Source organism: Paramormyrops kingsleyae, chromosome 1, assembly GCF_048594095.1.
Source record: "Paramormyrops kingsleyae isolate MSU_618 chromosome 1, PKINGS_0.4, whole genome shotgun sequence".
NCBI lineage: Eukaryota > Metazoa > Chordata > Actinopteri > Osteoglossiformes > Mormyridae > Paramormyrops > Paramormyrops kingsleyae.
This window is the reverse complement of record NC_132797.1, coordinates 1,303,518-1,327,419: the sequence shown is the minus strand read 5'-3', so window position 1 is coordinate 1,327,419 and position 23,902 is coordinate 1,303,518. Positions and strand designations below refer to the sequence as shown.

Below are 23,902 nucleotides of genomic sequence, written 5' to 3'. Positions count from 1 at the left end.
AAAAATTTCAGGAATTTGTTTTGCTGATAATTGATCTGCTACTTTCTAAATGGTAAACATTTAAAATATGTGGGCACATCGCAGGTGCTGGTATTAGATGTGCAAAGCCGTTGGGATGTAACTGATAAAATGATGAAAAGGGAAGGACATCTTTAAAATGCGTGCCCACGTGGACGGTCTCGTTTCCTGCTGCACGAGCCGGTCAGGGAACCTACCACTAATCCGTGTTCCTCTCTCCCTTTTCCCACTGCTGCCTAATGCATGTTTATAACAGTAGTACGATCAATTCCTCTCCATCTGTTATGACTTTGAAGCATTTAGTCAAGTCTGACAACACCCAAAGCTGTGCTCCTTTTAAAAAGGAAAAAGTCGCTATTTCAGATTCTTACCTTTCAGAATTCGCTGCTGTTTCGTAGCTTAATGCTATTGCCGTTACACAGACCCTTTATTATACTTGTTCCAAAAAGGACACCAAGCAGGCCCCAAAGCAAACCAAGTGCACCACCTAGTGGGGTTAAAAAATACTGCAAATAGTTCATGAGGTGTCGTTTTGTCCATCACTAGTTATGAGCTAAAAACTAACTGAGGGTGATTTTCAGCTTAAGGGATATTTAAAAAAAATCTAGCCCTCATAAAAGAGGTGGTGGTGTGTGTTCATCTGTTATTCGTTAGGGCCTTATTTTAAGGTTAGAAGAACTTATGGGTACTAACTTGGGTAGTACAAGCAGTTGCTCTAGCCAGTGCCAGTGATTGCTTTATTTGTACATATGATACATCCAAATGATCTTGAATGCTCCCAGTGCAGCAAGAAATAGCTGGAAAAAAGCCACACTGTCTTTGTCCGCTTCCCTCTGGAGCCTCCTGCTGCCACCTGCCACTCTCCCTTTACCTCAGCCGGCCTCCCATTTTGCCCTTGCCACGGCCTTTGGCGCTGAAAAAGAGAGCGCAGGCTGTGGAAATGCAAGCATTACGTTCGGCCACTAGGTGGCAGCAGATTACAGCATTGCATCATCTAAGGTAGAGATAGGAACGGTCTCAAAGTCCATATTTCATATTTTCTTCTGTTAAAAAACTCTTTGAACTTTTTAAATTAAACACCTTTTACCACTTACATCTTCTGAGACATCTGATTGCAGGAGTAGACTGAAAGACTGACTTCAAAGTGACTCATCAGGCATGCATTGTGATAGGACAACAAACAAGATGAAAACAGGTGTTTGTGATCAAACTGATGAGGACAGAGCATGCGGGGGTCGGCACTTCACCAGCATGCTCATTATCCCAGCAGCTGATTGACCTACAATTTTCTTTCAATTTGAGCTTCATGGATATAAGGTCATTGCAGTGCTTCAGACGACATTCATCCGTCCATAACTTCTGCTGCGCACTCTTCCTTCACGCAGCCTTTTTGGGAGAAGTACGGCTTCATAACCTCTAAGGACACTGTAGCTTCTGTCAGAAGCTTTCAGTTATAAGGCTTCCGTAGATATCTAGGGAGCTTGCACTTTTTGGTGCTATGAAATCGTCATTTTGTTTTGTACACATGCAGTTAAGGTCAGGCACTGGGAGACGAGAGTCAGGATCATCCCAAGTGGAGCGGTTGGGTAGGGGGTGAAATCTTATTGAAGGGGGGAGACACTTAGTGAAACTGGTCAGGTGGAGGTGCTTGGTACTGCACCCCCATTCAGCTTCCCTTTGACTCAATGGTGCGACCCAATCACATGGCCCAGCTTGAGAAAAAGCGAGGTCATGTGACTTCAGGGTACTGTGGGGTATTGGTGCACTCTGGATGCATGCAGGGGGTCAGCACAACAAAAGGAAGTGGAACATCTTATTGGATGGTAATACTGACCAATGGGCAATTGGAACTGTTTGAAATTTGAAGCAAATCATTTTTAAAAAGCTGTTTCTTTTCTTTATACCTGCTATACAAAACCGTTTCAAAGAAGTCGGGAAGCTGTGTAAAATGTAAATAAAAGCAGAATTTACAAATCATATAAACCCATATTGAATTGAAAATAGAACAAAGACATTAAATGTTGAAACTGAGAAATTTTGTTTTATGACAAATATAACAATTTGATGCCAGCAACATGTTTCCAAACAGTTGGTAAAGGGGCCTGTTCACCACCGTGTGGCATCAGCTCCTCTTTTAATCCTGTTCACCACCGTGTGGCATCAGCTCCTCTTTTAATCCTGTTCACCACCGTGTGGCATCAGCTCCTCTTTTAATCCTGTTCACCACCGTGTGGCATCAGCTCCTCTTTTAATCCTGTTCACCACCATGTGGCATCAGCTCCTCTTTTAATCCTGTTCACCACCGTGTGGCATCAGCTCCTCTTTTAATCCTGTTCACCACCGTGTGGCATCAGCTCCTCTTTTAATCCTGTTCACCACCGTGTGGCATCAGCTCCTCTTTTAATCCTGTTCACCACTGTGTGGCATCAGCTCTTCTTTTAATGACACTCTGAGTGTTTGGGAACTGAGGGGATCAGTTGCTGGAGTTTTGAAAGTGAAATTTTGTCCCATTATTGCCTAATATAGGATTTCAACTGCTCAACAGTTCGGGGTCTCCTTTGTCATTTTTTTCATGTCTTGATGCACCAAAGTCAGTGTGTGACAGGCCTGGACTGCAGGAAGGCCAGTCTTGCACCCAGACTCCTCTACTACAGAGCCATGCTGTTGTCATACATGCAGAATTCTTAAATTGTTGCACTATTTGCACACACAGTCTTTCACAGAGCGGTGAATCTCTCCACATCTTCACTGCACAGAGCGGTGAATCTCTCCACATCTTCACTGCACAGAGCGGTGAATCTCTCCACATCTTCACTGCACAGAGCGGTGAATCTCTCCACATCTTCACTGCACAGAGCGGTGAATCTCTCCACATCTTCACTGCACAGAGCGGTGAATCTCTCCACATCTTCACTGCACAGAATGGTGAATCTCTCCACATCTTCACTGCACAGAGACTCTGCCTCTCTGGGAGGCTCTTTTTATACCCAGTCATCTTACTGACCTGTTGCCAATTAACCTAATTAGTTGTGAGATATTCAACCAGGTGTTTTGTTTTAGCATCACACAACTTTTCGTTTATTGCTCCTCCCGCAACTTTTTTGAAATGTGTTGCTAACATCGAATTCAAATTGAACATATATTTGACATAAAACAATAACATTTCTCATTTTCAACATTTGATATGTTGTCTTTTTGTGAAATATGGGTTTATATGATTTGTAAATCATTGCATTGTGTTTTTATTTACATTTTACACAGCATCCCAACTGTTTTGGAAACGAGGTTGTACTTTAAATCTGCAGTTCCTCAAAGCTTCAGAATCATTTGAGGAACAGGACACTTTTGCCTCAATTGACGTGAAGACCTTTCCAAGAAGGCCAAACCCACCACTCTGGCCAAGAGCGTCCCAGTGATGCCCCCACGCCTTAAATTTGGCCAGTGTGGCTCCATGGACTCACCTCTGGTGATCCTGAACGCGAACCAGGAGCTGAGTGATCTGTGGAGGACACACACGGAAGCTTAGCTAAGCTCAGGAGGAATGCACTGGAGACTTAGGGGTCCTGCGAGGTCCTCCTAGCCGTCCGCGGGGCTGCGGCCCCCCTGCCCTCCAAAAGCGTCACCTGTATTCGACAGCGACCACCCCACGTGGTCCATCACCCCCCGTCCGGATCCAGGGGCTGGATTTGACTGACTGTAGACTACCGTGCAGGGGTGGGGAGTGGGGGGTGAGTTTTGGGGGTTTGCGCCTTCACACCAGTTACTTACAACTTCTGCTGCTCATTGATTCGGTTCTGGAGCACACACATCTGGAAGCAAGTTAACAGATTTAGATACGTGAGCTGGGAATGCCCCTCTGCTCGGGTGCACTGTGGGACGTGTCACACACGGGTTACAGTGCCCTCTGCTGTTTACATTAGCAATCAGTGACCTAACTCCTATTCCTGTTATGACTGTCCCATAAGATTCAGGCTATATGAAGGCTTCTGAAACTGAGGTTGTACCCCTGTTAATAGTTAACATTTAAGCAATGTTGTTTAAATGTTCAGATAAATATTTGGGTGGAAATACATTCTTAGAAGAGTAATTCTTTTGTGGTGTGATATTTAAAGTTGATTACTAAACAGAATATGCCTTACACACCAAACGGTCCCAGAACCATGACTTGTGTGTGTCCTGGAAGGTAAATATAGAAAGGAAGAGAAGAATGGGCAGATAACGACACCCGTAACATTACGATCACTGGTTACGCTCTGACGTTTGGATGGTTCATTTTCCTTCCACTCACTGTTCATTCATAGGTATGAACAAGTTGGTCATTTTACTGCAGCAGATGGCGATACATACTGGCAAACTTTCATTTTTATAGCACTGTCATATAAATCTTAGATTAATCACACAAGTATAATACTTGACATTCAACAGGATCTCTAAATGTGAGCATTATATCCAATCATAAATGCCCCAATGATTCATCTGATGCAGTTAAAACCACAAAAAAAGTGCACATCTTGAATTGATTGATTTAAGGATTTTTTTCTTTCATTATGATGCTGTTTTGAGTCAGCTCAGACTTAAGTGACCTGTGAGATGTATAAATCATGAAGTACTTTGGCGGATCCATAAAATGCCGCACTTCTTTGCAGTACTTACATCATATTTCTGCCTCTTCAGTTTCTCTGTGAGGTCAAACTTCTCCGCTTCCAGCTGCATCATCCATTGCCAAAGCTCAGTGGCCTTTTCTCTGTGGTGCGAGAGCCAGTGAGAGGACAGAATGTGTCCCTGTACGTGTCACCAGAGTAATCCTGGTTATCAGACCACCACTGGCTCTTTTGTTAAAGAAATGGGAGACCAGATATTTTACCAAAAGGTATCAGGTCTGATTCATCCCTTAAGAAGTTCACACGCTTTCAGATTCCTGTTCTCTGTAAAGCACGTACAATGCATTAGCAACCGCACCACCCAAAACACTGGCACCACCTGCACTGCCTGCAGCATCCACACTGCCCACAGTACTGGAACCAGCTGCACCAACCACAGCACCCACACTGCCCGCAGTACCAGCACCACCTGCACCACCCAAACTGCCTCAGCCCCTGCTGCCGCTGCACCACCCACAACACCCACACCGCAGTGCATTGCTGTCTATCCTGTATGGCACTGCTGTCTGTCTCATTGTCCCCCATGCACCTGTCTTATCTCACTGCTGTCTATCCTGTATGGCACTGCTGTCTGTCTCATTGTCCCCCATATATCTGTCTTATCTCACTGCTGTCTATCCTGTATGGCACTGCTGTCTGGCCTATTGTCCCCCATATATCTGTCTTATCTCACTGCTGTCTATCCTGTATCGCACTGCTGTCTGGCCTATTGTCCCCCATATATCTGTCTTATCACACTGCTGTCTATCCTGTATCGCACTGCTGTCTGTCTCATTGTCCCCCATATATCTGTCTTATCACACTGCTGTCTATCCTGTATCGCACTGCTGTCTGGCCTATTGTCCCCCATATATCTGTCTTATCTCACTGCTGTCTATCCTGTATCGCACTGCTGTCTGGCCTATTGTCCCCCATACATCTGTCTTATCTCACTGCTGTCTATCCTGTATCGCACTGCTGTCTGTCTCATTGTCCCCCATATATCTGTCTTATCACACTGCTGTCTATCCTGTATCGCACTGCTGTCTGTCTCATTGTCCCCCATATATCTGTCTTATCACACTGCTGTCTATCCTGTATCGCACTGCTGTCTGTCTCATTGTCCCCCATGCACCTGTCTTATCTCACTGCTGTCTATCCTGTATCGCACTGCTGTCTGTCTCATTGTCCCCCATGCACCTGTCTTATCTCACTGCTGTCTATCCTGTATCGCACTGCTGTCTGTCTCATTGTCCCCCATGCACCTGTCTTATCTCACTGCTGTCTATCCTGTATCGCACTGCTGTCTGTCTCATTGTCCCCCATATAGCTGTCTTATCTCACTGCTGTTTGTCCAGTATTGCACTGCTGTCTGTCTCATTGTCCCCCATGCATCTGTCCCCTACCCTGCAGTCTTGGGATAAGAATTTCACTATCTTCCTCTGATCACATGCAGCGTACTTTAGTTTGTCCTCATTCAGGTGGTCGATGTTCAGGCCCTTCCGTCTCTCAACCAGAATCTTCTTCTTCTTCTCTCTCTCAGTTTGTTTTTTGGCCCCTTTACGACCCTCACCCTGAAAGTCAGCAGTGGATCATCTTAGGGTAGCATGATATGGTAGAATGCCCCTTTTAATAGGACCTGGAGTGCTCTCTTCATTCATTTTATTGTTTTTTTTTTAATTAGTCTTACAGTCAGATGACAGCTGATTTTGGCTGCTGTGTGCTTTCACAGCTGTTTACATACAGACACCAGCATCTCAGCCAATGACAGCTACCTATATCAGCTGTATACATACATACACAGGCTCCTCAGCCAATGACAGCTACCAATATCAGCTGTATATGTACATACACAGGTTCCACAGCCAATGACAGCTACCTTAATGTCAGTGCAAAGCTCACCTTCTGCTGGATGCTCCCATACTGATGAGTCATGTTGGTCAGGACCTTCTTCTTCTTGGCGTCCTCATCTTGCTTTTTGCGCTGTTCCTCTTGTTCCTTCCTTTCCTTCTCCTCCTGCAGGAGAGAAGTCCATTCAGAAGTCAGTGTCCTACTCATTGGTGTCTACTGAAGGAACTCTTGAAGGTAATTTTCTCTTGATGTGTGCTTTATGATTATATGATATCTGCTACTGCTATACCTCTCCTGGAGCCAACACCTTATCGTGGTGGAGGGGTTTGCGTGTTCCAATGATCCCAGGAGCTATGTTGCCTGGGGCTTTATGCCCCTGGTAGGGTTACCCAAGGCAAACAGGTCCTGGGTGAGGAACCAGAAGAAGTGCAGCTCACAAGACCCCTAATGATGAGTAAAAACATTGATCCACGATTTCTCTTGCCTGGACGCGGGTCACCCCCCCCCCCCCCCCAGAGCCAGGCCTGGGGGTGGGGCTCAATGGCGAGTGCCTGGTGGCCAGGCCTGCACCCATGGGCTCACCACCTGTAGGAGGGGCCATAGGGGTCGGGTGCAGTGTGAGTTGGGCAGTGGCCGAAGGCCTTGGCGGTCCGATCCTCGGCTGCAGAAGCTAGTTCTAGGGACATGGAATGTCACCTCTCTGTCACCCTCTGAGCTGGTGCGCGAGGCTGTGAGGTTCCGACTAGATGTTAGTCGGGTTCACCTCGACGCAAGGCTTGGGCTCTGGAACCAGTCTCCGCGAAGGGGGCTGGACCCTCTTCCACTCTGGAGTTGCTCACGGGGAGAGGCGCCGAGCTGGAGTGGGCATACTTATTGCCCCCTGGCTGGGCACCTGTACATTGGGGTTTACCGTGGTGGACGAGAGGGTAGCCTCCCTTCGCCTTGTGCTTATGTGCCAAATGGCAGTTCAGAATACCCACCCTTTTTGGAGTCCTCGGAAGGGGTGTTGGAGAGCACTCCTTGTTCTGCTGGGGGACTTCAATGCTCACGTGGGCAATGACAGTGAGACCTGGAGGGGTGTGATTGGAAGAAACGCCCCCCCCGATCTGAACCATAGTAGTGTTTTGTTGTTGAATTCCTGTGCTGTTGGCACCAGGACACCCTAGGCCGCAGTTCGATGATCGACTTTGTGGTCGTGTCATCGGACTTGCGGCCGCATGTATTGGACACTTGGGTGAGGAGAGGGGCGGAGCTGTCAACCGATCACCACCTGGTGGTGGGTTGGCTCCGGTGGTGGGGGAGGAAGCCGGTCAGACCTGGCAGACCCAAACGTATAGTGCGTGTCTGCTGGGAACGTCTGTCGGAATCCTCTGTCAGAGGGAGTTTCAACCCCTACCTCCGGCAGAACTTCACCCATGTCTCGGGGGAGGCGGGGGACATGGAGTCCGAATGGGCCATGTTCCGCGCCTCCATTGTGGAGGTGGCTGACCAGAGCTGTGGCCGTAAGGTGATTGGTGCTTATCGTGGTGGCAATCCCCGAACCCGCTGGTGGACACCGGCGGTGAGGGATGCCGTCAAGCTGAAGAAGGAGTCCTATCGGGCTTTTTTGGCCTGTGAGACTCCGGAAGCACCTGATGAGTACCGGCGGGCCAAGTGGAACGTGGCTTCGGCGGTTGCTGAGGCAAAAACTCAGGTATGGGAGGAGTTTTGGCGAGGCCATGGAGAATGACTTCTGGATGGCTTTGAGGAGATTCTGGTCCACCATCTGGTGTCTCAGGGCGGGAAAGCGGAGCAGCATCAACACTGTTTATGGTGGGGATGGTGCACTGCTGACCTCAGCTCGGGACGTTGTGGGTCGGTGGAAGGAATACTTTGAAGACCTCCTCAATCCCACCGACACGCCTTCCAATGAGGAAGCAGAATCTGGGGACTTGGAGGTGGACTCACCTATCTCTGGGGCAGAGGTCGCTGAGGTGGTTAAAAAGCTCCTCGGTGGATGAGATCTGCCCGGAGTTCCTCAAGGCTCTGGATATTGCGGGGCTGTCTTGGTTGACATGCATCTGCGGCATTACGTGGACATCGGGGGCGGTGCCTCTGGATTGGCAGACTGGGGTGGTGGTCCCCATCTTCAAGAAGGGGGACCGGAGGGTGTGTTCCAACTATAGGGGGATCACACTTCTCAGCCTCCCTGGTAAAGTCTATTCGGGGGTGCTGGAGAGGAGGGTCTGTTGGATAGTTGAACCTCGGATTCAGGAGGAGCAGTGTGGTTTTCTCTCTGGCCATGGAATAGTGGACCAGCTCTATACTCTTTGTAGGGTCCTGGAGGGGGCGTGGGAGTTTGCCCAACCAGTCTACATGTGCTTTGTGGACTTGGAGAAGGCATTTAACCGCGTCCCTTGGGGAGTCCTGTGGGGAGTGCTCCGGGAGTATGGGGTGCCGGACTGCCTTATAAGGGCTGTTCAGTCCCTGTACAACCGGTGTCAGAGCTTGGTCCACATTCCCGGTGAGGGTTGGACTCCGCCAGGGTTGCCCTTTATCACCGATTCTGTTCATAACCTTTATGGACAGAATTTCTAGGCACAGCCAGGGCGTTGAGGGTGTCCGGTTTGGTGACCTCAGGATTAGGTCTCTGCTTTTTGCAGATGACGTGGTTCTGTTGGCCTCATCAGACCGTGACCTTCGGCTCTCACTGGAACAGTTCGCAGCCGAGTGTGAAATGGCTGGAATGAAAATCAGCACCTCCAAATCCGAGACCATGGTCCTCCGCCGGAAAAGGGTGGAGTGCTCTCTTCGGGTCGGGGAGGAGGTCCTTCCCCAAGTGGAGGAATTTAAGTATCTCGGGGTCTTGTTCACGAGTGAGGGAAAGATGGATCAGGAGATCGACAGGCGGATCGGTGCGGCGTCAGCAGTGATGCGGGCGCTGCATCGGTCTATCTTGGTGAAGAAGGAGCTGAGCCAAAAGGCAAAGCTCTCGATTTACCAATCGATTTACGTTCCTACCCTCACCTATGGTCACGAGCTGTGGGTAGTGACCGAAAGAATGAGATCGCGAGTGCAAGTGGCCGAAATGAGTTTCCTCCGCAGATTGGCTGGGCTTTCCCTTAGAGATAGGGTGAGGAGCTCGGTCATTCGGGAGAGACTCAGAGTAGAGCCGCTGCTCCTCCGCATTGAGAGGAGCCAGATGAGGTGGCTCGGGCATCTGCTTAGGATACCTCCTGGACGCCTCCCTGGTGAGGTGTTCCGCGCATGTCCCACTGGGAGATGGCCCCAGGGAAGACCCAGGACACGCTGGAGGGACTATGTCTCTTGGCTGGCCTGGGAACGCCTCGGGATTCCCCCAGAGGAGCTGGAGGAAGTGGCCGGGGAGAGGGAAGTCTGGGTTTCCCTGCTGAGACTGCTGCCCCCGCGACCCGACCTCGGATAAGCGGAAGTTAATGGATGGATGGATGGATGCTACTGCTCTATATGGTGCAATTAGTATTTAGTACTTTTTTGGTGTGTTCAGCGCATGTGGCATGCAGTTTCCGTCCCAGTGTGTGTTGCGTGTGACACGGCTCGCCCGGAATAAGGAGTGAAGGGGCCCCTCACCGCAAGCCTGGCCTGCCTCTCCTTCTCCCTCTCTGCACGGATCCTCTGCTGCTCCGCTCGCTCAGCTCGCCGATTCTCCTGCAGACACACAAGAACAGCACATTTCTGGCCCACACTAAGCACCAGCCAGCCTGACCTGTACACTTAGCATAGTTCCCATTGAACATACTGGGGACCCATCTTTCACCCGTTGACCTGTTTTGTAACCATAGACAATCACGTGTCCTTTACCTCTCAGATTGCTAATATTTCCTGCTCATGTCGATTTCTTCTCCAACATCAGAAGGGTTGGTCCATTTCTTTGCCACTCGGGTACTTGTTCAGTCTCTCATCACCTTGAGACTAGACTACTGTAACTCATTCCTAGCAGGTCTGCCTCTGAGCGCCATTCATCCTCTGCAACTGATCCAGAATGCAGCTGCCTGACTTGTTTTCAACCTTCCCTAGTTCTCCCACACCACGCCATTGCTACTCTCCCTCCACTGGCTTCCTGTAGCTGCCCGCATCAGACTCAAAACACTGATGCTCACCTTCAAACCCAAAAATGGACCAACATCCTTCTACCTAAGATAACATATCTCACCCTGCACTGCACCACGCTCTCTCTGATCCTACAGCACTGCTCGACTGGTCCCACCATTTCTCAAGATGCAAGGAAGACATGCATCGAGACTCTTCTCTGTTTTGGCACTTATGTCGTGGAATGAACTCCCCCTAGATGCCCGAACAGCTGAATCACTGAGTGCCTTCAAATGATGACTAAAAACCTACCTCTTTTGGAAGTACTTGGATTAGCACCATCAAGATTATACTCTTTATTAATATTAAAAAAATTATTACTTGCCAACAGAGTTTTTAGAGTGATAGTATTCTTAGTGGGATTCTGTTGAACCACTATCACTGATGAGACTTCTAAGCACTTATGTAAGTCACTCTGGGTAAGGGCGTCTCCCAAATGCAGTAAATGTAACTGTAAATGTTCACTTACATTTAGTCCAGACTACCTTAAACACAACAACTTATCCAGCTAAGCAAGAAATCCTGCTTTGGCCCTTAGTTATTTTGCTTTATTTCCTGGATTCTGATTGACAGAGCTATAGAACAATAAAGAGCTGAGACCCTCCTTCCTAGTAAACGGTGCCATGTCTGTAGTCCCCAGGCAGTTCACTGAAAGCAAAATGTCAGCACGAGCTAGTGACACAATAGGACTCCTCAGACAGAATATAACTGAAAGAAAATTTATTCAAGACTCTGCAGAATCCAAGGTAATCCCCAATTAGGTAATCCAACGATCCCCAATTAGGTAAGCCTTGAATACCCCCAGGTAATCACTCCAGAATCCAACAATTTCCAATTGGGTTTCAGAGCCTAAAACCAAACCCAAGCATATACATATTATATGTATATCATATATACATATAATAAAAGCTAGTGGAAAGGTAATTAGTGGTTAGCGGATATCGGTAGCTTCTGCAAAATTTTTTAGTGGTTTGTCAGTTTAGTGTTATCAAATTAAACTTTGGAATTAGCGGATTAGCAGTTATCAAAGCTAACTTCTCGGTTAGCTGCTTCCACCACTGCTCAGCGGGCTCGGCCTCTGTACCCGCCATCAGAATGTTGCTGGTTTGAATCCCAAAGCCAGCAGAGTGATTTCGCCATTGGCATGTTGAGCAACTCCCTGGCCCTGCTTTCCTAAAACTGTACCTCACTTTGGACAAAAGTGCCTGTCAAATAGCTAAAATGAATTCATTTCATTACTGCAAAATTCCATGCAATGCTTTCTCTGACATTATATGCATTGTCTAAATATGCAAGTGTTGTGCTTAGTAAATATTAATTCAAGAATCTATCTAATTATCTATCTATCTATCTATCTATCTATCTATCTATATATCTATCTATCTATCTATCTATCTATTCATTCCCCCTCAGAGGGGTGAGGACTTACAATGCGGTTGACCAGGGCGATCAGCTCCTCCTCTTCCTTCTTCCTCTGGATAAAATGGGCCTCAATCAGAGACTGCAGCTCCTGCAAGTCTTTCTCCTGACGCTTCCTGTGAATGTCCTGTCAGCCCCGTCAGGTCACAAAGAGACATAATTTCTTAAGCATTTCCAGTATCATCAAGATCATCCTCAAATACATGTGCATGGTTGTTTATTTGGACATGAAATACCACAAAATACATGGCTTTAAATTCCACTCACATCAAAGTCCACTTTGTCACCCTCTGGTATCTTCGGTGGTGCGATATTTGGCATAAACATCCTGTTAAAAGAGAAGTGCAGGATGTGAAACAGCATTTACAAACCATTGTACTACATTCCACAGCAAGCATTATGTCAGGCTGCTCCATATAGCTTCGGCACCATGCAGAACTCTGCCATGCATGTCTGGTTTGGTAAACAGCATGACAACAGAGAATACAAACCACTCACTTTGGCTTGGGCTTGGAGTCATCTGTTAAGTAACACAGGAGAGAGAATGTGAGTCATTTATACTGCCTCAGCACTGGCAATACTGGCTAATGATGACGGAGGTGCCAACTTTGCTCAGGTGGCTGGAGTGAGATTTTCGATTCGAGACAAATCTGTACACGCATTCACACGTATGTAACAGTGTGTAAGGTTGGCAAACTACTCCAATGTTTTGATGTAGGTAATTTTAGGTTTATGATGGAATAATATAGATTTGTCATAAGATTTGTTACGTGACAGTTAGAGTCTGACAGTGTCACGACAGATGTGTGAGAATCTCAAAGCGTGAGTGTCACGACAGATGTGTGAGAATGTCAAAGCGCGTGTGTCACGACAGATGTGTGAGAATCTCAAAGCGCGTGTGTCACGACAGATGTGTGAGAATCTCAAAGCGCGTGTGTCACGAAAGATGTGTGAGAGTCTGATAGCATGAGTGTCACGACAGATGTGTGAGAATCTCAAAGCGCGTGTGTCACGAAAGATGTGTGAGAGTCTGATAGCATGAGTGTCATGACAGATGTGTGAGTGAAAGCATGAGTGTCATGACAGATGTGTGAGTGAAAGTATGAGTGTCACGACAGATGTGACAGTGAAAGCGTGAGTGTCACGACAGATGTGAGAGTGATAGCGTGAGTGTCACGACAGATGTGAGAGTGAAAGCGTAAGTGTCATGACAGATGTGAGAGTGATAGCGTGAGTGTCACGACAGATGTGTGAGAATCTCAAAGCGTGAGTGTCACAACAGATGTGTGAGAATCTCAAAGCGTGAGTGTCATGCCAGATGTATGAGATTCCTATAGCGTGAGTGTCACGACAGATGTGAGAGTGAAAGCGTGAGTGTCATGCCAGATGTATGAGATTCTGATAGCGTGAGTGTCACGACAGATGTGTGAGTGAAAGCGTGAGTGTCATGCCAGATGTATGAGATTCCTATAGCGTGAGTGTCACGACAGATGTGTGAGAGTGAAAGCGTGAGTGTCATGCCAGATGTGTGAGAGTCTGAAAGCGCGTGTGTCACGCCAGATGTGTGAGAGTCTGACAGCGCGTGTGTCACGCCAGATGTGTGAGTGAAAGCGTGAGTGTCATGCCAGATGTGTGAGAGTCTGAAAGCGTGAGTGTCACGCCAGATGTGTTAGAGTCTGAAAGCGTGAGTGTCATGCCAGATGTGTGAGTGAAAGCGTGAGTGTCATGCCAGATGTGTGAGAGTCTGAAAGCGTGAGTGTCACGCCAGATGTGTGAGTGAAAGCGTGAGTGTCATGCCAGATGTGTGAGAGTCTGAAAGCGTGAGTGTCACGCCAGATGTGTTAGAGTCTGAAAGCGTGAGTGTCACGCCAGATGTGTGAGTGAAAGCGTGAGTGTCATGCCAGATGTGTGAGAGTCTGAAAGCGTGAGTGTCACGCCAGATGTGTTAGAGTCTGAAAGCGTGAGTGTCATGCCAGATGTGTGAGAGTCTGAAAGCGTGAGTGTCACGCCAGATGTGTGAGAGTCTGAAAGCGTGAGTGTCACGCCAGATGTGTGAGAGTCTGAAAGCGTGAGTGTCACGTCAGATGTGTGAGAGTCTGAAAGCGTGAGTGTCACGCCAGATGTGTGAGAGTCTGAAAGCGTGAGTGTCATGCCAGATGTGTGAGAGTCTGAAAGCGTGAGTGTCATGTCAGATGTGTGAGAGTCTGAAAGCGTGAGTGTCATGCCAGATGCGTGAGAGTTGGCAACCCTATGAATAGCATCTAGCTCATTTTTGAACTACAAAGTTTACCTTCTGTAGGTGGTGGAAACGATGATAAGAGAAGAAGCAGAAAAAATGTCAGAGCTGTTTAAGACCATAATCACCATGAACATTGACATAATAGGTCAGTTGGGTATGTTAAGTCAGTTGGGTGCTGGAGACAGTGGTGGTTGTGCTTGAGGACATCTGTAATCACCTGTCGCTTCCTCTTCAGCTGGGGCTATGTGTTAAGCGGGGAGGTGTTAATGGTTCTGAAATTAAGGGCAAATCCATGAGCTCATAGATGCTAATAAAAGGAATTTAAAAGGTCACATACCTTCCTCTGTGGAAAAGAAAAAAAACAGGAATTTTGGTGAGTAAAGAGCATAGGAGAGTCATCTGGTAATATCAAGAATGTATTCCTTGCTAAAAGGGACATGCCTCAGTTAAAAAAGAACTACACTTCCCAGCAGTCTTGAGGATACGTAAAGCTTATAATACACTCACAGGCACAGATTCTTTTTCGAAATAACAGACTAACTGGGCTGTTTAATCACTGGGTGTACATTAAATGACTGATTAAATCATTTTATGGGTGAGAAAAAGGGAAAAGGACGTAAGGGGTAGTAATGTGGAGAAAATTTCAGCTTATCACACCAAACAATTTTATAGGAAACTATTGTGCTGAACATGCAGAATAAAATGTGGCTGTTGTCTTATCATGCATGTTTATATTTAGGTATAAATATACACTAACTGTTCTTAATAATGTAGTTAATCAGTTAATCATGCAATTTTAATGATAGATGACACAGTGTGAGACTGCAGGGAATATGTAATGCCACAACTAAAATTCAGGAATAAACATTTACCTTTTGTTTCAGCCACTGTTTTTGTATGAGACAAAAATAAGAAGAAAAGTGAGTTAACGACTTATAAAGATTGTCATTATTTTACAGGCTAATACAACACAAAGGACTCCCAAATAACCACATAATGCTGGACTGGCCTTAGTTTACACCCCAGGCAGGATCACTAATGTGCTGGAGTGTCACTAGTTACCAGAAACGTGCCTCCAATCAGATATTGTCTCAAAATAAATAAGAAATCTTCGCTGTTTGTACACGCTGGTTACTTTTAGGTTAGGCATGACAGGCAAACACGGGGAATAGTATATCCTATACAAAAAAAGTGCCAATATATTGAAACGTGTTAGCTTATCATTTCTAAAAATATATATCAATCAAATCCAAATTGATATATAAAACTGTTCCCACAAATTTGGAAATATAGGATTATCCAAAATGCCTTGGTATGCAAACCAGTGTGACCCAATACTTTTGGCCATATGGTGTGTTTGTAAGTTTCTGTCTATCTATCTATCTGTCTGTCTGTCTGTCTGTCTGTCTGTCATGTATAAGCAGATAGAAAGATAGATAATGTATCTTGTAATGCAAATTGTACTCCTCCAAAAATAGACTGAATCAAAAATAGAAAATTACCTTCCTCTGCTGCCTCCGCCTCTAGTATACAGAGGTAAGATCAGTTAATGTGTAGAACTGTTAGAGTTACTGATGAATAATGTAAAAGTGGTAAGGAAATTCACTCATCGAGGATCTTACCTTCTTCCCTTTACCAAAAATGGAGGACATGAAAAAAAGGCAGAATGTGGGAAATATTATATTTATAGAGGATTAGATGATTAGGTCTGTGTTGGTTACATGAATTTGATGGGATTTTAATCGTAGCAGTCAAATGTAAACCGATGGAACATTTAATATGGAAAGGTGAGTATCAAAGGTAAAATGCTTACTGTACTTCTTCCACCTCCTCTACTAATTCTTCCACATCAGCCATGTCTGAGTGCACCTGGATCAGGCCGAAAGACAGGAATCACAGCTGGATACTGGATTCCTCAGGAATCCCGCTCCCATTTTCAGCAGCTGACACTCAAACTCCAGTTATGTATGTCTCCTGCTCAGTTTATATGCCAGAGGAACTGACTACCCCAATAATTAGAAGGTTTAGAACCCCCCCACACCCACTTCTCCCCCTCCCCCCCCCCCGGCCCATATCACACTTTGTAGTCCCCTGCAATGACACCACAACAAAGGGCTTCACTTGACCTTTCCTTAATCCCCCCTCCAGTGCGGAATGCACTGGACATATTCCGGCCTGGGATACAAGTGCAGTATGATTGGGGGAGGGGTTGAAATTGTACCCTTGGCTCGCCTGGGTGACAGACCCAATAACATGCACAAACCCGGGGTCACGGACACAGTCATGCTTGCTCAACAATGTTCAACAATCATGTGCACAAGTCACGCAACCACTAGGATTAATTCACGCTTCATGGCAAAAGAGATCCACACTCACGTATCTCACACACACGCAGCAGTGCCAGTCGGGTTACATATACACATTCACACAATGACATGATGACGATGACACTGCTAAATTTGCTGTAGGTGACACACACTGACCCACTGTCCCTTACCTGAGAATAAATAAACCACGTAGAGTATGACTTTGTATAATGTTCAATAAAACTAAAAAAGCTTCAATATATCTATCCTCATAAAAAATAAATTTAAAAAATGGAAGGATGAGTTAGGCAGTGCTAGCGGAGGCTATATTTGGAGCACATACATGAAAATGGCTTGAGACAGGTGTGAAGCTCTCTTCCAAACAATGTAACTTGGCCTAACTGAACCACGGCCCCTTTGGTGTGACCATAAATCACGCCACATGCTCCCTTGAGGGCTAATTTTGCAGCTGCACAGTGGGGTCGGACTGTGCAGAATTTGACATAACATTTCTCATACATCCCACAGCGTTCACCCAGGCTATAGCAAGGGTAGGCTTTTGCAGACAGTGACCATAATCACAGGGTAATTCCTTTTGGGTTTTAAATGTAGGAGAGCATCTGGGCGTAGAATGACAGTGTAGAATGACAGTGTAGAATGACAGTGTAGAATGACAGTGTCCTCTGAAGGACAAACAAGCATGACTGGAATCTATTGTTAAATCATAGGGCTGCACTATGTTTACAGATTCTGACTCCTAAAAGCTCCCCTTTTCCTCCTCTGGACCTCCACAACTTGCTGCTCAAGGTCACCACGACCTTGACCTTGCCTGGAGAAGCCAGGGAGATATGGAACGAGATGAGAAATAATGTCATATTTCTAATAACCACTTGGGCTCCTTCTCGTTGGATAATCCAAACATTTTGATGGCATGTCTGTCCATCCGTTGTTGACTTTCTAACCACCAGTTCCAGGGACTTGAACTTTGCAGCTTTAATTTTTGTGGGGAGTTCTGTACTACAGTATAACAGCCACCTTCATTTCTCATCAAACATAAGCGGTTGTACGTGCATTATCGTTGTACAGAAATGCCTGGGATGCAGCGAGCTGGAGCTGCAGAAAACATATCTGAGGTCCGTGGGCTGGTCCTGTGGCTCCCGGCCAGCACACATCTCCAAGGACTCATGATCAATCCGCTGAGGATTCACAGACGATTAAACATCTCACTGAGGCATTAAGTGTATTCAGTCTGGTGCCTGCGGCCACCCCCACCCCCCCACACCACGCTCTGAAAGCCGAGAGCAGGTAGGGAAGGTGACGGATAGCTGCTTTAAAACCCGTTTTAACATAAAACCCCAAAGCATGCAGCCGCCCCAGCGCAGTCTTGGCCCTGGCAGAGAATGGGATGTGTAACATGCCATGTGATCAGGTGCCTACCTGCTACCAACTCCTACCACCTGGTACTGCTGTTAGACACACCTCAGAACCAGATCTCTGGATTAAAGCAAATCATACTTCCACAGCAGAACTCACGCCGCAGGCAGACAAGCACTCCTCTTACCTGTGTCTCACACCTGAGGAACGTGTCTCTTATTCTTTGCTGTGCAGAATTCAGACAGCTTGAGTCAGGCTTCAAGGCTTACAATATACAGCCCTCCCTGGTCATGTGACTTATCTGCCCCGTGATTGGCTAGTCTGCAAAAGCATTATCTATTGTTAGACTGAAGAAGCCTAACATATATGCGTACAGGAGCTGGATTCCATCTTTGTCATTGATGTTTTCTGTGTATTTTATGCCTGAAGGGCTGTAAAAGCACTTCAGCACCTTTGGAAAATGTTTTAAACATGCTAGTCGAAGGATTACGAAAGCATGACACCTTTGAACAGTTACCTCTTTATTGCAGAGTCATTTGCACATTGTTTAAAAATCAGTCATGTTGTAAAGCTATTCATCACAACAAACAAAACCTTTAATAGCTGTAGATTGATGGCAGTTGCTTTTGAGGGCTCCGTTTAATTCCAATACAATGCACAGGTGTGTTTAGAAAAACTGAAACATTAACAGGAGACGAAAATTGCCAAACACAGTTTAGGGGAATTTATTTCACCAACAACTTTCATTGTCAGAAAAAGAGAAGAACAGATTTCCAAGCAATTCTATTGGGAAATCAGACACTTTATTGAGAACCTGACAGCATGGTCTGATGGAGTATTACCATGACTGTTAGCTTAAAAATAAAGTGAGCAGGGCCCAAACCAGCAGTACTGACCTTCCAATAAAGAATAATAAAGTGTTATACGGCCTGGATTTACCGGCCAAGCCTTTGGAATACCACAGTAATATGAGACAGAGCCCAGTGACACGGATGGGTCTAATTTGGGTTTCAGCTCCTAGGGTTGTGTACGAACACCATTGTGGTTTGTGTCCGATTCGCAATGTCACTCCCTCAACGTCGCACTTCACACCTGCGACATGATCCTGAGCAAGACAGTCAAGTGCTTAACCAAATTGCATCTGTGCTCACAAAAGCACATCTATCATTTCATCTGGTTTACAGCCAAAGGTGATATGAGTGATCGTTTTTCATTCCGCTCTTTCTTTAACTATTCAATGCATTCTATTCTGCATTATTTTGACACAATAGAACAACAATAAAAAAGAGTCTTACATTACCAGAACAGAAAACTTCATAATGCATGTAAACCACATTATGCTTTGATGCTCCTCTCCGATTTGGAAGTTGAGGCTGTGGTGAATAAGATCGTTCGCCATAATACAGGCTTTAACTTCGCCTTAGTGGCAGGCTACCTGGACAGTGTACACCCTTGGGCCTTACTCTCATCGTGTCTGAGGGACACGTCTTCTTCCCTGGACTCCATATGTAGTGTTCTTGACGGTAATTTATGCGTTAATAGCAGAAACGAAAGGCCACAGTGTAGTTATCATCCCTCAGGACCGTGACTGTGCTGCAGCGGGATCTCTCCCCCGTTTCAGTGTCGGCCTTTGCTGGTACCGAGCGTCGTCAAACAGCGGAGGAGCACCAGGAGGAACCTGCCGGGTGCCACCTCAGCCAATCTCGCTGCTGTCACACTTTTTTATTTACCGTGACTGAAACCCAGCGTGCCAACACTAAGAGCGAAAGGATAAATGGGACTAGATGAACAATAAGGTTTAACACCCACTATCACTGCCTCCCAGGTGCGGAACAAACATAACTATAACATATTTTACCCCTAAATGCTTTCTTTAATAGCTGGTGATAAGAATACAACATGTGTCAAGAATCACACGTAAAGTGGTGCTTTAAGCAGCTCCTTAATGTATATATGCAGAAATTAATCCACTATTTTACTGGTAAATGTTATCAGCAAGCAAAAATAAGCAGAGATCCAAATCTAAGCAATGTGTGCAGTTTGTATTCCTACTGTGAACATCAGACTGAAATTCTAATCACTACTGCTAGCGGCTAACACAAAATATCAGGCACTTTCCTGGAAGAGTGAAATGAACCTGTATGGTGTGGCAGCAGAGGGAATTTCTCTTTTTTGTTACAAAATATCCTGTGACTCTTCTGGGACAGACCCTGGACAGAACTGTTTGTGCAAAGTATAATCATGTTCAGAAGCTGGTGGTAAATGTCGGAAAAGGACACTTTGCTGAAATGTCACAGTGTAGCCACACAGGTATGTGTGAAACGGGTGTGTTAGAGAGGCAAACAGATAAACAGGCCAGGCTTCTGTGCTACTATAAATCTCATTCTCTTTAGTTTCTGCCCCACTCCCCCTGGGTTTAACTTTAAAATAAAACAGCAAAAAGAAGCAACAACTTTTTTGATATTCAAAATGTACAAAGCAAGGAAGAGGGCCTTGCATATTGTTGGGTCCAGCCATTTTTAGCTGTTCCGGTGTCGTCAGTGTCCCACTCCTGCTGAGAGACAGAGAACAGAAACTGTCAGTCGTGTTTCATAAATGCTGCCTACCGACCTGCCATGTGGTTCCTACTCGGGGTGGCCAGAGTCGGCCAGACACCCTGGCTTTCCGCGTCACTCTTTCTCAGGCCGGCAGGAAGTAGCACTTTATCCACTTGGATTTCCTTAATTGTTTCGCAGATCTGCGAGTTAGCTTGGCGCTAATTCTTCTGCTATAAATAAAGCCTGGATAAGACAGTGTTTGCATGGGGAGCGGCGCTTGGTGACACACCTGCCAGTGACGTGCAGCTGAAGCCGGGGACACTTTGAATAATTGAGCGTGACTGGGCTGTCATTTAAGCGTCATCAGAAGGTCTATTTCAGCTGGGGTATGGGAAGGGTAGGCCGTAAGGGCCAGGGACAGCTATTTCCAGTGGCCCCAAAATGTGGAATGCTATTCCGTTCAGTCTTCTTTGGACACACTGCTTCGTTTGGCCAACCTTGACCACGCAATTGAGGCTGCCATGGAACAGGAGGACACCAAACCCCCCCGGTCCCCCCCACCCCTTCCACCCCCCCCCAGACGGGAGGCTTTACAGCTCGCATCGCTCTGAGAATATGGGCGCTTAGCCATACAGAGCTCCGCTAATCCGGCCCGGCGCGCAGCCGTAATGTGACAATCAAGCAGCTGCACTCAGGCATGCATCAGGCACGTGGCACCCCCCCTGGCATTCAGAAGCCTGAGTGGGGGGGCATAAGGTTCTTTATACTGGGACACAAGGTCAGAGCAGGCAGGCTTCTTTAAAAATAGAGCGTGGGGATGTGATGACAGCCGACAGGCACGTCCCTGAGAAGCCTGGCCTCCCCACTTTGCCTTACAGGGGTGGGGGGACATGGACACACATCATTCACATCGCCCCCTCCCTGTCATACCCTGACCGGAATACTTTAAAGAATGGAAAAAAATCTGCGTGAATCCATACAATTTGTGGGCAGGTTGATGCAGCTGGCGGCCTGGTAGGTCTTTGGGTTGACATATACACTATATGGGCAAAAGTATTGGGACACACTTCTTAATCATTGAATTCAGGTGTTTCATTGAGACCCACTGCCACAGAAAATCAAGCACCTCACCCTGCGATCAGGTTTACAAACATTTGTGAAAGAATGGGTCATTGTGAAGAGTTCAGTTAATTCAAGCATGGCACTGCCATAGGATGCCACCTTTGCAGTATGACAGTTTGTGAAATTTCTTCCCTGCTAGATATTCCACAGTCAGCTGTAAGTCGTGTTATTGCAAAATGGAAGCATTCACGAACAACAGAAACTCAGCTACGAAGTGGCAGATCACTCAGACGGAATGGTGTAAAACACAATCCCACTGGAATCTGAAGCAGTGGAAACATGTTCTGTGGTGTGACGAATCACGCTTCTGTCTGGAAGTCTGATGGACGAGTCTGGGTTTGGCTGTTGCCAGGAGAATGGTACTTGCTTGACTACATTGTGCCAACAGTAAAGTTTGGTGGAGGAGGGATAATGGTATGGGGTTGGTTTTCTGGGGTTAGGCTAAGCCCTTTAGTTCCAGTGAAGGGAACTCTTAATGCTTCAGCATACCAAGACAGTTATATGCTTCCTACTTTGTGGGAACACTCTGGGGAAGGTCCTTTTACGTCCCAGCATGACTGTGCCCCAGTGCACAAAACAAGGTCCATAAAGACGTGGTTGGGTGTCTTTGGTGTGGAAGAACTTGACTGGTCTGCACAGAGCCCTGACCTCAACCCAATCAAGCACCTTTGGGATGAACTAGAACGGAGATTGCGAGCCAGGCCATCATCTTCAACATCAGTGCCTGACCTCACAAATGCTCTTCTGGATGAATGGCCGAGCTCCATATTGATGCCAATGGATTTAGACTGGGATGTCATAAAAGTTCCTGTAGGTGTAATGGTCATGTGTCCCAATACTTTTGTATATACAGTGTAACTCAAATTGTCATATTACATTTAATTTATTTAGCAGCCACTTTTCTAAAGCAATGGCCATTTTTGAGAAAGCAAGGTCTGACAGTCGCTTGAGCCGCTCGGGGCCTCGATCACGGTCCCAGTGCTGACACCACTCTGTTGACCCTGGGACTTGGACCAACAGCCTTCCGGTAGATGCACACATGCATGTACTTGTTATGTAAACCAACCAAAGAGTCCTCAACTGGTTGGTTGAAATAAAATCTGAGTCTGGATCTGTAATTTCTGAACCTGAACGTTCCATCTCTGGTTGTGTAAAGGTCTGCTCATGACTCGCATTTCACTGTAATTAAAGATCCTTAACCTCCAAGCCACAAAAATGCAGAAACACAAAAACTGACCAAAATCTTTTTAATTTAAAAAGCAGCCTGTGATTACCTACAGTATATCTCCAGAGAAGCAAGCTCATGTAGCTCAGCAAGTAGAGTATTACATTAACAGCACAGAAACTGTGGGTGCAAATCCCAAGGAACACACATCATTTCATACTTCTTCCCACTCCTGTCAGTTCCTTTGGATAAAAGAGTCAGATAATGTGTGATGACATCACAGTAAAGGGTGTTTGTTCAGGTTTTATTGGTTTTTGAAATTGCTAAATTTCCCCCAATAAAATACAGACACCACACAGCAGCACACGCTTCTGACATGGCAAAGCGCTCATGCTTTGTGCTGTAAGTGCCTGGGTGACACAGTTCACTTACCATTAGTGACAGATTTACTCTTCTGTCCAACGGTTACCTGGGAAAAGGGAGAAAAACAAGCAATTTTAAGTAAGCTGAGTTTTAAATAAGCCGAGTGTTATATGTGCTGAGTGTTATATAAGCTGTTATATATGCTGAGATGCTGAGTGTTATATAAGCTGTTATAAATGCTGTGTTATACAGTATAAGCTGTTATATATACTGAGCTGCTGAGTGTTATATAAGCTGTTATAAATGCTGAGTGTTATATGTGCTGAGTGCTATATATGCTGAGTGTTATATAAGCTGTTATATATACTGAGATGCTGAGTGTTATATAAGCTGTTATATATACTGAGATGCTGAGTGTTATATAAGCTGTTATAAATGCTGAGTGTTATATGTGCTGAGTGCTATATATGCTGAGTGTTATATAAGCTGTTATATATACTGAGATGCTGAGTGTTATATAAGCTGTTATATAAGGTGAGTGTTATATAAGCTGAGTGTTATATAAGCTGAGTGTTATATGTGCTGAGTGTTATATATGCTGAGTGTTATATAAACGGTTATATATGCTGAGTGTTATATAAGTTGAGTGTTATATAAGCTGAGTATTATATGTGCTGAGTGTTATATATGCTGAGTGTTATATAAGCTGTTATATATGCTGAGTGTTATATAAGTTGAGTGTTATATAAGCTGAGTGTTAT

At 45.9% G+C, this 23,902-nt stretch overlaps 2 protein-coding genes across 7 annotated transcripts in view; both read right to left on the bottom strand.

Annotated features, from left to right (window-relative positions):
* Positions 1–728: 728 nt before the first annotated feature.
* On the bottom strand, positions 729–18,137 carry tnnt2e (troponin T2e, cardiac). Its single transcript, XM_072711892.1, has 13 exons — positions 18,018–18,137; positions 16,088–16,143; positions 15,897–15,904; positions 14,492–14,515; positions 12,534–12,555; positions 12,303–12,363; positions 12,046–12,162; positions 10,098–10,175; positions 6,561–6,674; positions 6,120–6,232; positions 4,672–4,762; positions 3,480–3,517; positions 729–931 (listed from the first exon to the last, which is right to left on the bottom strand). The coding sequence occupies exons 2-13, from the start codon at positions 16,129–16,131 to the stop codon at positions 886–888; spliced, it is 756 nt and encodes a 251-aa protein (XP_072567993.1). The 5' UTR covers positions 16,132–16,143; positions 18,018–18,137; the 3' UTR covers positions 729–885.
* Positions 18,138–18,454: 317 nt separating this feature from the next.
* LOC111854607 (uncharacterized) overlaps positions 18,455–23,902 on the bottom strand; it is a 63,013-nt gene continuing 57,565 nt past the window's right edge. For 4 of the 6 annotated variants that reach the window (XR_002840718.2, XM_023832708.2, XM_023832707.2 and 1 more), the window contains 2 exons: positions 23,211–23,247; positions 18,455–20,508 (listed from right to left, as the gene is read on the bottom strand). Coding sequence is in view for 4 of the 6 variants with exons in the window: in XM_023832708.2 (XP_023688476.2) it covers positions 20,492–20,508; positions 23,211–23,247 (54 nt within the window). In the remaining 2 variants the exon portion in view is untranslated. The remainder of the gene's footprint in view (positions 20,509–23,210; positions 23,248–23,902) is intronic. The other 2 variants (XR_002840717.2, XM_023832709.2) reach the window with 1 other exon arrangement.